The 14626-nt window shown below is 41.7% G+C and overlaps 2 protein-coding genes across 4 annotated transcripts; one reads left to right on the forward strand and one right to left on the reverse strand.

The window, feature by feature from the left end:
• Positions 1-188: 188 nt before the first annotated feature.
• mmadhca (metabolism of cobalamin associated Da) lies at positions 189-4192 on the forward strand. Of its 2 annotated transcripts, none has more exons than XM_037091787.1 (8): positions 189-296; positions 805-849; positions 1619-1760; positions 1946-2163; positions 2354-2459; positions 2608-2729; positions 2851-2937; positions 3388-4192. In XM_037091787.1, the coding sequence occupies exons 2-8, from the start codon at positions 838-840 to the stop codon at positions 3604-3606; spliced, it is 906 nt and encodes a 301-aa protein (XP_036947682.1). In that variant the 5' UTR covers positions 189-296; positions 805-837; the 3' UTR covers positions 3607-4192. The 2 variants fall into 2 exon arrangements, with proteins under 2 accessions (XP_036947682.1, XP_036947683.1); XM_037091788.1 differs by lacking the exon at positions 189-296 and adding an exon at positions 301-398.
• Positions 3608-14091, reverse strand: lypd6 (LY6/PLAUR domain containing 6). Of its 2 annotated transcripts, none has more exons than XM_037091789.1 (5): positions 13868-14091; positions 7702-7868; positions 5973-6071; positions 5656-5786; positions 3608-5575 (listed from the first exon to the last, which is right to left on the reverse strand). In XM_037091789.1, exons 2-5 carry the CDS (start codon positions 7817-7819, stop codon positions 5399-5401), a joined length of 525 nt encoding a protein of 174 aa, XP_036947684.1. In that variant the 5' UTR covers positions 7820-7868; positions 13868-14091; the 3' UTR covers positions 3608-5398. The 2 variants fall into 2 exon arrangements, with proteins under 2 accessions (XP_036947684.1, XP_036947686.1); XM_037091791.1 differs by lacking the exon at positions 13868-14091 and adding an exon at positions 7946-8051.
• Between the last annotated feature and the right edge of the window lie 535 nt (positions 14092-14626).

Raw genomic sequence — 14626 nt, forward strand, 5'->3', positions numbered from 1 at the left:
GCTGCCATCTTGTGGTGAGATATGGAAATACAAAGCCTGTCAGGTCTAATGTGTGGCGCTGCTGAAATGACAAGAAGTCTGTGATATTCTAAAAAAAATGATAATTGTTTTAAAATAACGACATTTCAGGCAGAGAATGGTGAAGCACATTTCGAAACGGTCATTTCTACTTACATCATACTGGAAATATAATTATGCTCACGTAACTCTTACGCAAAACCGCGCCTTTTTTGTCCCTCGTCACTTGCCGTAGTTGTTTTGCGATCAGGCATAGCAGAGGACGTGCAATTTCGCAGGTAGGAACAACGTGTACTTTTCATGATGTAATCTCTTTATTAAGCTTTTTATTTGCATTATTTTACTCAGAACATTAAGACGTTCGTTGGCGACGCTGTCAGGTATTGTGTGCGAGGTGTTCTCAAGTTAGGAGCTTCACAGTCCTGTCCGAGAAGAGAAAGTGTCAATATCAGCTGACTGGGCTAACCTTAGCAGCTAGCTAGTTGACCTCTCTAGCGGTTTAGTTTGTGTTGAACCCGTTACATTTGGTGATAATTGGTATCTGTTGCAAGATAACTGCCGTTATTAACATACGTCCAAAGCGAGTATGTCAACAGACTCTACTTTGCTGCTTGAGCTTCCCCGTGAAACATACTTGCAAACATTGCATCATGTCGGCTAACTTGTGCTAATGCTAACTAATTCTGGCTAGCAAACTGGAGTTAGCTAAAGGACTTTTTTTTCCATACAAATAATTTTTTAGGGCCATCTACTGTTGCACTAATCGTTGGTGTTTTTGTCCAACAGGTAAAAGTTTAAAGCAGACGGAGACGAACCACAATGTCCAGCAGTGTAAGTGACATAACAACAACTCTCCTGTAGTGACGTCAGCTCGCTGTACTTAACACTCTTGTTTCTTGTCTGAAGGGAAGTTTCAACCAAACTTCATTTAAAAATCGGGCAATTTTCCAGTAGGGGTTCAGCTTACAATCTTGTTATTATCAATCGATTTGTCGATCCGTTTCTGGATTAATCTTTCAGATATGAGTTATTTGGTGTTGATAAGTGTTTTATTTTCCACAACCCGAAGATATTTAGATTGATGTGACAGAGGAGAGAAGAAACCAGAAAACATTTGATTTTTTTCTCGAAATAGTTAGTGAATTAACATATCGACAGACATAAGAATCTGTTAAGAAATGTGATCAGTGGGGAAAGATATTACTGTAGTAATGTGTAATCATTAAATTCCCAGTTAAATGTACTATTTCAGTGCAAAGATGTCATTTGGGTCATTGGTTAAATGTAAAATGTCCTTCCTCTGTCACCTGTCTTGCTATGATTGTTGATACCAACATTTGAGGGGCAACTGCAATAAAAACATGTGTACCAGCTGATATGTCAGATTTTTATAGTTCCTAATATCAGTATTGGCCCTTAAAATCAAGTATTGTTTGGGCTTCACACACTTTGACTTTTGAATATGTCCTTGATTTTATCCCCCGTGTAGTGAGCTGGATAAATCAGTTTTAACTCCTGATTATTTTGTTTATTAATCAAAATACTAACCCCCAAAAGGTAGCTTGTGTAACAATAGATATGCATGTGTTTGCCTCTGTAGGTGCTGTGTGGTCGAGGCAGGCTGGTCCTCTCTCATGCCGCCGGCTATCAAGCCCTGGCTGCTCTCCGTGTGGGCAGAACCAGAACTTTCTCTGCCGCGAGCTCGGATGAGCCTTACATAGCTGCATCACCCACAGACTCAGGTGAGTCAACAAGGAGATGAGTCAGTCGCCAGTTACTGGGAAATGTCACAGAAGTTTACAGTTAACAGGCTTAGGTCAAGATCTGAAGATCTGACTTAAGTTTTAGTTTTTTGTGTTTTTGGACAAACAAACTTGGGACAGACATAGGCAGACACACTTTATATAGTTTGCGCCGTGTCCTCCAGGCCCCAGGACTGTGTGGCCCGATGAGAACATGGGACCATTCGGACCTCAGGACCGGCGCTTTCAGTTACCAGGTAATGTTGGCTTTGACTGCCACCTGGAAGGTGTGGAGGACCAAAAGAAGACCCCAGTCCACAGGACGGTGCCTGATGTACTGACGGCCCCGAGCAGCTCAGAGAGACAGCAGTTCATCCTAGCGCAGTTCGTCAATGAGTTCCACGTACGTTTTTGAATATTTTGTTGTAGCAACCATTCAGAATACTGCAGCTGTTTATTTGTTAATATTGAGGTTTATAGCAACCTGAGGGGACTAAGTGTGTCTCAATAATTTCCAAGTCAATGTATTATCAGTCAGAATAAATGATTTCAGAGCTGCAATGTCAATTTCTCTGCATGTGTTGGTTCTTCAGAGTAAACTGGGTCCTATATCCACGAGAGTCAACAAAGCCGAGCAGTACTTTAATCAGACAGGAACAGACTGCTCAGTAAGTTCCTGCCCTGAGCTGCTAAAGAAAGGTAAGGGTGGTTGTTTGTGGCGTTAACTCACTGAAACAACAATGATGTATATAATGTATAAAGTTGTGTCATCTGTTAAAAGCATTTAGTAACAAACCTGTGTGTGTGTGTGTGTGTGTGTGTGTGTGTGTGTGTGTGTGTGTGTCAGATCTGGAGCTGTTGTTCCCTGCAGCGCCCGCAGCTCCCATCACAGTTGTGACGGTCACACAGAGAGGCGGTCGGTGTGAGGAGGAGCCAGCAGAGCAGGACAGAGAGCAGCTGCTGCACAGAGTGAGTCCTGTCACATGTCATCAGTATTATTATCATTAGTGTGGATAACATCTTTAACGTGATGTTGACACAGTTGCCGACTGCGTTTTTTTTTGTTTGTTTTTTTCCCCCCTCGCTGCAGTTTGTGAACGGGGCAAAGGAAATGTGCTTCTCGCTGTGGACTGCAGGCTACTGGGCAGACTTCATAGACCCATCGACAGGAGCAGCTGTGAGTTCTTTTATGTGTGTCTGGATTTCTTCCACTAACTGAATGTAAAACAATAGCCAAATTTACAAGAAGGCCCAAATGAATAAGAATGTGTCATAGAGAACAATTCAAAGAGTTTATAAAGTTCTTCTTAACACACCAACTTAGAACTGTGCTAGTTTTTAATAGAGTCTTGGGGCTTCCTCCAAAGGCAACAAAGATGTGCCCTAAATTGGTTTCTGTTACTGTATATTTGTAAAAATGGCATGATAGACTAATACTTTTTTACCAGAAGAAAAACTACTTAATGTATTGCATGCAATGCCAGATTTTAGAAGAAGGCACAGATCATGGAGAATCATTTTGCAGTTTAACTCAGGACGCTGTTAATGCCAGGTGTAAACAGGCTCTGAGAAACATCTGTGAATGTAAAGGTCCACTTCATCACCATCGCCTTGTGTTCCCCAACAGTTCTTTGCATCCACTTCAAGTCAAACCTCACTGCAAACAGAGGAGGAGCTGAGGAATCTGGGCTTCCACATCGAGGCGTCCGGCTCGTGCACGGTCATTCGCCACATCCTGGGAGGGACGCCTCTGTTTGTGGGGGCGGTTTTCACCAACGCACCTACTCACAGCGCCGCTGTGGCGAGGCTACAAGGACTTTCAAACGAACTCGATGATGAGGAATAGGTTTTTTTTTTTTTTTTGCTTTATTTAATAAATCGCAGCACTAAATCCAAACACAAGGCCTCTGTTTATGGCTTGAAGAGCTTGGTGTATGGTGCTCTCATTGAAAGGCTGTGCAGAGTTTGTCTTACTGTAACCAGGACCTGAGTGAGACTTTAATGTAAATCTCAATGCTGTGCCCGACTGATGGGAGGTGACATGTCAGCCCAGTTCATCCTGCACCACATCCAGGGAGGAAACACACTCGGTGCATTGGGAACGATTCTGACTACAAATGAAAGGCTTTTCAAGATGTTCGGAAAGTTTCTATGTTAACACTTTTTCTGTGTTTTAATATAAAAGTATCGTGCGTTTGAAATGGTCTGAAAGCAGCCGTTGGACGCAAATGTGAAAAGATTCAGATTCTTGATCTTCAGATAGGATTCTTACCAAATGATATCAGGTCGATAAACTTTTCATACAAACATGTACAGGATGTGTTTTTTCGTTGCACAGGATATAAAGAAATGTGGATGCTCTCCCGGTTTGAAGCAACAAGCTGTGACAGAACTCACCCGGAACTGCTGAACAAATAAAAAGTGACATCTCATCACGCTGCTGTGATGCTGTACTTCGTGTCGCAGTTGAGTGTGTGCCCCCTTCACAGACATTTCTCCTTGTTCTTTCTGATTTTAGTTTCTTAATATGAACTTTACTCAAAACTGTTGGATGATCTGTGAGCAGCTTAACAAAGAAAGCTGAACTGCTGCATCAGATTTCAACACCTCATCTGTGTCCTCTGTGTTAGTGCCCATCTGTAAATTCAGCTTTGTTTGAATAGTAGACAGAAAGACTTGTGGCTATTTGTCCCCACCTAGTGGTTGATGTGAGTCACTGCGGACAGGCTGGTTTAAATCCTTCACTTAACATTTTTAGTGAAAGTGTACTCAACTCTGATTAAGGTTATTCTGTGACTCTTAAATGACAACAAGTTATGATGTTTACCTTTTTTTTCTATATTTTTATTAGCACTAGCAGATGTTTGGACTTTTTAACAGCCTGTTTCTTTCGTAAAGGTGCAATATGTAAGATTTGAGTTGAATGTGAAGAAATAACTTAAAATTTAATGAAGTCAGCATGGTACCCAGCTCACCCTGGCCTGCCCAAGTGCAAGATGTTGCCAATTCTTACATATTGCACCTTTTAATTGCTTCTCTCTCACTTTCAAACAGTGAAAAACTGAAAACATTAATTTAGCGCAGACAAGGGCTTCACCTCATCATGTCTAAAGTCAAAGCATTCACGAATATTTCACCTTTACGTTCAAGTCATTAATTTTCTGTCGAGCCAAGTTGTAAGTGATCAAAACAGTGACCCAGGTTCATACACATAAATAGTAAAAGTAAATTTTGTCTGCCCCTGACCCTCAAACATCCTGAGTCCACCCTTGCTCACTTTATACTGAGGATCACCCCCAAGCAAACCCGCTCACAACAGGACAAGTGCATTTATTTAAGCCAGTCTCATCATAGTAAACCACAGAAATGAATGATTTATTGTACATATATTAATTACATACAACACACACAATGATAATGAATTTCACAGGCTATTTAATTAAGACAAACAAGACCTCAAAAAATACACACGGACATGGTTTAATAGTAATAGACTCGTAATAATACTGGCATTTATATGGTATAAATAAATTACAAAAAAAAAAGTTTGAGCATATTGTAAGTATTGTCTGACAGGAGGAAGAACCTAATTTAAGTGGAGTATAGTACAGAAGTGGCAGGCTCAGAGTTTGTCCTCCTCAAACATGTCCGGCTGCGAAGATACTGATGACGATGACGCTGATGCAGCTCAGCGGCGAAGGAAGAACCCGCCTGCTGGAGCCGACTAGAGGGGACTTGGAGGAGAACACGGCGCTGCTCTCGTTCCTCGGCACCAGCACGTTGCAGATGTTCCCCTCGCAGCACGATGAGCACACCTGGCAGATGAGGTTAAAGTCACAGGTTACCTTGTGAGGTTGAGCATGCTGACGTAATTTAATCCAGAGGCTCCTCCTACCTGATAGCCGTTATCGGTGACGGTAGCGCAGCCAGCGAACTGACAGTCCTGCAGGGTCGCACAGCGCTTGGTGACGGACACGCTCTCCCCATGGTGATCCATCATGTGGAGCGTGTAACAGTATCTGGCATCTGGAAGACATGAGCAGCCGTCATTTCTGGATTATGTTACTCCTCTCTCCTCAGTATTTTAGACGAATTACAGAGCTGTGGAGCCCCAGAAATGTTTTGTGAACTACAAAACTTTAAATAACTGAATAGGGTCCTTGGGGAAGTGAGCAAGAAGAAGAAGAAGAAGCGAGAAAAAAGCTGTTGTACCTTTTGGACAGTAGACATCCGGCGCCCAGCGATTACACTCGTAGTTGTCTGCAGCGTCTTCACACGTGAAGCACTTGAAGCCACCTGGATGAGGTGTAGCTGTGGAGGACAGACAGACCTCAGTACTCTGAGCTATGAACTGTCTTATCTCTTGAAACGTTCCTTTGCAGTGGTCACTTCAGGCTCAACAGGTACCTCTGGAGCTTAAAGGTCACCTTAACACTGCACCTGTTTATCATTCTGAGGTGCAGGTGAGTCAGCTCTCTCCAAACACTCTGTCCTCTGCTGCTTATCTTGTCTTTGTCCCGGATCACATACCCTTTCAGGTCCTTATCATTCTTCTCCCCATGCTTCTCACAGCCAAAGAGACAGCTGGGCATCTCGTGTCGGCCGTCTTTGTACTTTCTCCTCAGGTTTCTATCTGCATCCAGGATCTCAAATCTGAATCAGTTCTGTCATCTTTCCAGTGTCCATTCGGTTATCCAACCCCTCTGTTTCCTGAGCAGGAAATGAGGGGTCAGCTACCCACCGTGCCCTCCTCGGTCTGTCCATCTGCTACCAGAGGACCACCGACTGCTGCCGTACCCCAGCCCCATGCTATTAACCAGGGCCGAAGGTCTGGCTGTCCATCTGCGATCGCCCTCTGAGGGTGGAGTCTCACAAGTGGGTGCCTCAGTCTGTGGGGCCCTTTCCCTTCTATAAGCGTTTAATCCAGTGGCAGTGAGTCTCCACTGTTGTAGCTGCTGTCAACTTTCCTATTACACTAATATTTGTACTTAGTTTTGAACAAATGTGCAAACAGCAATCTGAAGAATTTAAATTTTCCATGTCATATTTAGATTATTAAGCAGGTCTTATGTCAAATCGTTGATAGCCTGTTGTCAGAAACTGTGCTTTTAAACAAGTCACCGCTTCTACCAATGTAGAAAACACGGTGGGCGGAACTTGCTTAGGCCTGTGAGAGCTGACCAATCAGAGCAGACCAGGCATTTTCGGATGGGGGCTTTAAAGAGACGGGCACTGTTTCTTTAACAGGGGTGAATCTAGGTGCTCTAGCAAAAGACAGTATGATAAACAAAAGGGTTTACAGGATGTAAATGCTTTCTAGTAGACCGAAAATAAAAGGATGAACTTGTAATTGAGCATAACATGGTACCTTTAATAACAAGTTAAAGGTATACTGTTTACCGTTCTCATGACCCATCTAACGGATGTTATTGGTTCTTACATAAAAGATTTTGTTTTCCGGACAGTAACTCTGAATAATCGTCTGTTTGCTCAACTGCGAGGAGTTGTTTGGGCGACCCCTTGGCAAGAATCTTATCTGGGCTGGGAATCAGGCCGTGTTGTAGCTCAGACAGCTACAGGTCTCCAGGTCAGCCACGTTTCAATCACAGGACAAAGCCTGTTACTTACCAGACAGAGACACACACACACATATACACAATCACATTCTAAGTTTCCAAATCCTTTTTGTCTTAACACGTGGTGTCAGGAATTCGAAAACAAGGAAACAGATACTACAGTGTCTCCAAACAACTGCTTACGTGCAAACTATTGCTTGGATTGATTGCAGTTGGCAAATCCTCCAATAGTTTTCCAAAGTTGTGGGCTACAGATATTCATTCAGTCATGTATCCGGTTAACTACAAACACATCTAGGAATATGGTTTACACGCAGCTTACACACAAAACACACATTGCGTTAATAGTAATATCATGTCCCTACTTGAGGGATGCAGCAGGATGATGTCCATCATGGTGAAGTCCCGCGACTGGACAGTTTTCAGCCAGTCGGCGATGCTGGTCATCAGCAGGACCCAGGCCACCGCTGGCCAGGCCTCCATCTTTGGTCCGATGTACTTTCATGCACTCTTCTGTTTGGGCAGGAAAACGCTGCGGGAGAGAGGGCAACATAAGCAGCTGAAACACACCACAGGGGCTGGTTTCAAATAAATCCCCAGGTAGGGTACCTTAAAATTGAGTAACGGTTGATAATCCATTTAGCAGAATACATAAGAAAGAGAGCTACATTAAGAGGCTTCTGTCATTTTGCTACACAGAGCTTAACAGTTAATGATTTTGCTGTTGTAGCCTTGGCAGTCTACTTATTGTACAGCCTTGATAGATAGATGTTAAATGAATGCAACTTAGAATAAAAATGTAAAAGATGCATGTCACAGCTGCCACAAATAAAGACTATGAAAATAAATGTCCTCCAGAAAGAAAACTCGAAAGCCTAATAGTAGAAATAGTGAATCTATAAATGTGATCAGCTGCGTGCTGCCCCTGCTGTGAGCCTGCTTCATTATTTAAATGTCAAAGGGAACCCTTCTACCCGAAGCTCCTAACTCTAAGCATCCATCCCTTCATTTGAGTAATTTCCTGACAAAGGACTGGGCGACATTATAACTAATAACACTGTCACTTCTGACATAAACGTGATTTATGTTTCAATTACAAGCCCCCCTTTGCCCCCAGGGAATTTCACCATTAGCCCCTTGCTTCCCAAATGTGTTTTTTTTTTTCTTGTCATCCAGTGGGGCCATTCATTGGTAAAGCCAAGTCAGCACATGTATTGTCTTTTACTCTGTCTCCTCTCCTTGAAAGTGGATATTGCAACAGCAGGCCTGCTCAAGGAGGAAATGTTACTTCCAAATCAGTTCCTTGGTTAAAAAGATTCACTGCCCCATTAATAAACTGCCCAGTGTTGGCTCGTTGGAGAGGGAAATTAAGATCGGAGTCAGTGTGGAGCTGTTGATGCAGGTCTGTAACAGAAACATCTATTTGAAAAAAAAAAAAAGAGGGGAAATTAATGTAGTTTGTAAATAGCGTACAAACTTTGATTAATAAGTCCTACATGAGTGATGATCTCTTGAGGCCCCCTACAGTTCTATCAGTATGATTTGTTACAACTGGTATTCCAAATTTATCATTGAAGTTTAATTGTACAATTCATTGTTTTAAATGTTATCGCACTACTGGGAATTAAAACAAGACGAGGAGTCTGACATTATGCTAGCGGCTATGTATGGTTGGACTTACTGGTGGCAACCATCTCATTTTAGTGTGTTAGCATTATGTGAGTCTATACTCTCTGTAGGCACAGTGTCACTTTAAGTTAAATGCTAACATCAGCATGCTAACGTAGCAGTAGTAGGCTGCTGATTTCCCACCAACTCAGTTTATTGTGTTAGTGTGCTAACATCTGCTTATTAGCACCAGGCACAGCTGAGGCTGTTGGGAATCTCATTTGTAGTGCAATTTAGACATTAATCAAAGTATTAGACAATAAATGCTGCAGGATGATGGCTGATTGACACTGACTTCCCCAGTGCCACACGCTCTTGTAGCTGAAAGAGTGAAGCTAATAAACCTTTAAGACTGCAGCCTGAGGTAATAGATACAAGGGGGTTTACAGTGAGGATTAAGAAATCCCTTTGAGAACACACATTCCTTATCATGAGACAGACTTTGTTGAGAAATTCAAGAATGATCCTCTAAACCTGCCGTGTTAATCCTTTGAAACATCTCTACATCAGGTGTAACTGTGGTCATCTTTGTGCAGCAGGAAACAATTTGTCTTCATTTCCAGAATCTGAGGGAGGATTTAACAAGACAGCGATGATCATATACTGTTGGAACCAACTCCCCATCGTGAACATATCTCAAGTGACTAAAGGTTTAGAGCGCATACAGAATATCCGACAGCTTATTACTCCGAGCAGGTCAGGAGTATACTTTGACATTTCAACACCACCAGATGAAATAAACTATAAGAGGGAGCGTTCCTATTCATGAAAATATGAGTTTTTTGTCACTATATCTTTGATAGAAAATACCTGAGTGCCCTTGGATTGTAAAGATTAAAGCAGTGTGTAATCAGTATCTGTTCCAGCAATTATTTCCATTATTTTAAACAGACTTCTGTCTAAGTTGTTTTCAGCGATGACATCTAGTTGTATTCAGTTCAGCTGCAGTCCAGGCAGAGCACTCTCTAGCAAACACTCTTCTTCGATTCACCGGGATGTCAGTCAATGAATTAAATACCAGATGACCTGGTTTTGCCTCTGAATTGAGATCAGTAGATATTTGTGTAAGATCAGCGATGAGTTCAGATGCTTCTAACTCTACTTCATGTTCTATCCTCGGGCACTGCGCTGGCTGTATGGTTGTAAATGCTTGTTTTCTTTGCATTATGCATGCCCCAATAATACTGATCCATGTCACTGCTTCAGACCAAATAACCATACTGTATGGCACTCTATACAGCGTACTCTAAATCCTTCCGTTAAAGGCTCTGATTATTCAGTTTCAAAATGAAATGAATATTTAGGCAATGTATTATGAAGACGTTTACTCTTTACATAACATTTATATGGATGCTCTGTGTTGACTGCTCACACAATCTTTCAGCTAATCTGAATATTTGCTGGTTTCGTATTGTTCTGTGATGGAAAAGTAAATATATTTCCGGTTTTAGAACATTTTTGTAACAAAACAAGACATTTCGCAGGTTAACCTATGCTTTGGAAGTTGTCATGTGCCTTTTCTACCATTTTTTCAACCCAGCACCTGACGGACAAACAGCCTAATCTTTAGCAAATTTAAAGCTTAGCTGATGCATCTTTGTGGCATATACACCATTAGCTCAGGCTTTAGCACCAGCAGTTCCAGTTGTTAAACCTAGCTTGTACTACATAATTTTATTAGTCTTCCCCTCTTTACTTACGTGTTGGTCAATGAGAGAAACTAATGAACACAACCAGAACTGTGTGGAACCCAGATTTTACATCATTCTGATTTCGACCATTAGCTTACACTACCATTAGATTACTTGTTGTGCATCAAAACCACAAGTTTAGATTTTTGCAAAACTTGCTTGCATTACATTTTTGACATGTAATGACAATGAAAGAAGCAAATGAACACAAACAGAAAAGTGTCTTTGTGATGTATACCGTTAGCGTATGCTCACGTTAGCTTAGCCGCTGTGCAGTTCATATTTTTAGACCTAGCTTGCGCTGCAGAAATTTAACTGAGCTCTGGAAATTGCGGACCAATTACACAATAGAGTTTCATTTGGAACGATTCACAGAAGTCTTTCAGTCCCTGGGCTTGCATTCATTAGCACACTAGCTACAGTACAGCTCGTAATGATATGCTACACCCTGAAAGGAAAACTTGAGATTAGCGCTCCAACTTTGAGCTGTCTGATGGATGCCAGGGGTAAAAAATTTGCGTTGAGTGTGAGAGGCAGGAGCGGGGATTAGGTACAAAGGCTCCCTGTTACAACTGGAGAGGGATGGAGAGGGTTTATATCACTCGCAGTTCAATCAGCACCGACCAATTCCTCCAGGGTCCCAGTTAAAAGGCCACGGCGGGCTGAAAGAATCTGAAGGAGGGCAGGTTTTTTTAAATCTTCCTGTCTCCCCTGACGACCGGGGATCAAGTTTGCAAATTGTGAGTGTAAAAGTTAATGAACTGTGCAGCATCAGAGTGATATCGGTTGAGATATACCGTAGGACACATCCACGGTATTTCCACAGATGTTACTAATGCGAAGAAGTCACTCTTTTCTGTGATTTCATTGATGGTGGTGGACAAAAGTCCCTGATCCAGAAAATAATTTTTTAAAAAGAAGAAGAATTGTGCTTAAAATACCATTTTGACTCATGACCCTGCCTTTGACCTCTTCATACCAGGAATAAGTTGGAAATATCTGCTGAGTCCACGACTATAAATCAGTCCACAGAAGTTCAGAGGTTAAAGGGGCACGATGTGGATTTGAAGAAAGAATTCAGAAACTCAGAATTGTAATAGAATAATATAATATACTATAATGATATAATGAGGTAATAATAGAAACTCAGAAATATTTATGTTTTCCATAACTGGTGCTGGCAGGGACATTATATTTATTACTAAACTTATCAAAAACTAAACTTATTACTACATGAATGATGCAAAACATTGTTAATATTACTGGGAATGTGATCTTTTCTCCAAACCACAATGCAACCCACTGTGTAAGTGATGTTTTTTTTCAACGTCGAAAAAGGGTTAGCTTTGTTTTAAATCTTTATTTGCTTATAATACACAGAAATGCGCAGATACGCAGGTTTACCACTTAGGAATTTGGGTGTTATGCGAAGGAACGAGGAATGCATGAACCAGAAAGAGAAAACAGAGAAATAAGAGAGAACTTAGACGGCCAAACCCAATCACTAGAATGATCAGAAAGTGATCCAGGCTCCTCTAAAAACGTCAAATGTAAGTAGTTGGTTTCCTTTAGGCGACGGGTAATTGCTCCTTGTTGGTCGTGCGCGTCAAAAGAATACTGGATTCAGATTTAGGCCACCGAGGTTGCCTTTGAAGCTCAGCCGATATCCAGCAGCTCGCTCCTATCGACCAGACACATACGGCAGGGGCTTAACTTCTGACATACCACGGCTAATGTCTTTCAGTCGGACATACATGACTGCACCCGAGAAATTACATTAAGGTGTCGCTGGATTCCTGCGTCTCAAGCTGTTTAACACTTCACCGGCGACGGATACACCAAAGTACAGTATCATAACTTGGGTATTTAATCAGACGTATGGTTGAGGTGTCACCGGGTGGACTTCAGCCTCCCACTGTACTCGCAAATACAGAGTCTGTCTCTCCATCTGGGGTTTACTGAGTCACTACATGACTGTTAGACTTTTATTGGGTCCTGCTGAGCCGGCGGCTCATGAAAATGCCTGACTACAGTTTAAAAAAGAAAAGGTTAGAACAAACCAGCGGCTCTTAATAAACATGTTTTTAGTTTGGTGAAGAATCACTGCCGGAAGGTTAAATGTTAGTTTGGTAACATGCAACCAATTGATTCATTATGACAATTTCCATCCAGCTGATGCTTATTAAAGCCAACATCTAGTGTTCTTTAAAAACTGAGTCTAATTCAATCACTTCTTAACCCTCTTTTCAGTTTATAGAGCCAAATAAAGCACTTTTTCCTTCCTCCTGCTGCGAAGGAAGAAGTATTCACATCCTGAATCTGGAGAGCTGAACATATGTAGTGTTATAAAAAAAATGTGCTATAATATATTTCCAACATTGTATATAGTAGTGGAAAGTGGAAATTTTCAAGTTTCAAATTTCTTTAAAAAGAAAAATAGCAAAAGGTGTTGATCTGGGAAAGACATTTTAAAATAGAGGCAAACAATGTTTTTTATGCCCAAATAAACTGAACTTAAAGGACAAATCAATTTCAATACTGATTTACTTTGTTTATATGCGGCGGACCCTGCCACCTTCCTAGCTTCACACAGTGTTCTGGAGAACTTATTTTCCTTGTTTATTCATGTATATATAAAGATGAATATTTCTGAGTTTGGATTATTACCCCATTAATCTTGTAAACATAAAATTCTAAGTTTGCATTCCTTCTCCAACAATGACACAGCGCCCCTTTAAGTAAACGGACTAAGTTATGTTAAAAAGCATGCACATTTCACCAAAAAAGTCTTCACGGACATCACATATACAGATACAGTATGCTTCACACAAATGACATTGATTATGGCAGGAAACACACTCTGTGCAGATTAAAGACGTTAATTAGAACGGCATTAATAAATAAAAAGCCTATTTATAGGACTGTGCTTGCACAATAAACATAACAGACTACAACGGTAATGTAAGAAATTAAAAAAACCCTCATCTAACATTAAAATATGTTATAGTGTTAGATTTTCTTTCACTCTCATCCCGATTATAAACAAAATACTTTAATCAATCTTCGCGCTGTTACAGTTTAATCAAACAGCTGAGTGATGATAAACTCGGTCGGACTGTCACTTGACCGTGCCCACACGAGTAGTCTACCGGACTTTTACGACGCGACCTACCGGATCTGATCCCCGAGCAGCCCGCGGGAGACTTCGTCCTGTCAGCCCGCAGATGAAAACCAAACAACAGCATTGTCCTGCTGGCGGAGAGCGGAGCGAGGGAGGAGGGTGCTGCCGCGTCACCGACACGTCACGGCTACTACTGCTCCCATCAGCAACACCGCAGCTGGACGAGAGCGTGGTAAAGTGCGCCGCTGTGAGATTTCCGTTGCGCCTGAACTACGGTAAATAGGGTAAGCATGGTCCAAGAGCAAAGTGAAGATACACATAGCCTACGTGCTTGTGCTGATATGTGTTTTTTATGAAGATTGAACATTTTCCTCATTTTTAATCAGGTATATATAATATTCTATATTCTATAATAATATTCAGTGCCATTTGCAACCAATACATATTTAAACAACGTCAACTAAACTGAGACCACGATCAGTGTTTCATATGTAAAATAATTGCTCAAGGGTTGGGGATCAAAAGAGATCAAACAGCGAGCCTCCTCTGCGCTTTAATGAGCGTTCATTATTTCTGCAGGCAAATTACTATGAGACCCTCTAAAAGTATGCATGCCCTACAAACCGCCTGCTTACACACATTCCTGGAGTGAAAACACATGGTGTGCATGCAGCCTGTGTGGAAAGACTCACACCATGCATACTATACATCAGTGGCAGGCAGTCGCCTCCTGACCTGACTGGATATGGGATCCCTGACAGGAGAGCAAGTAACAAGACAGCAGCTCTCCAGCCCCTTGTCGGACAGAGG

Source organism: Acanthopagrus latus, chromosome 24, assembly GCF_904848185.1.
Source record: "Acanthopagrus latus isolate v.2019 chromosome 24, fAcaLat1.1, whole genome shotgun sequence".
NCBI classification, from domain to species: Eukaryota; Metazoa; Chordata; class Actinopteri; order Spariformes; family Sparidae; genus Acanthopagrus; species Acanthopagrus latus.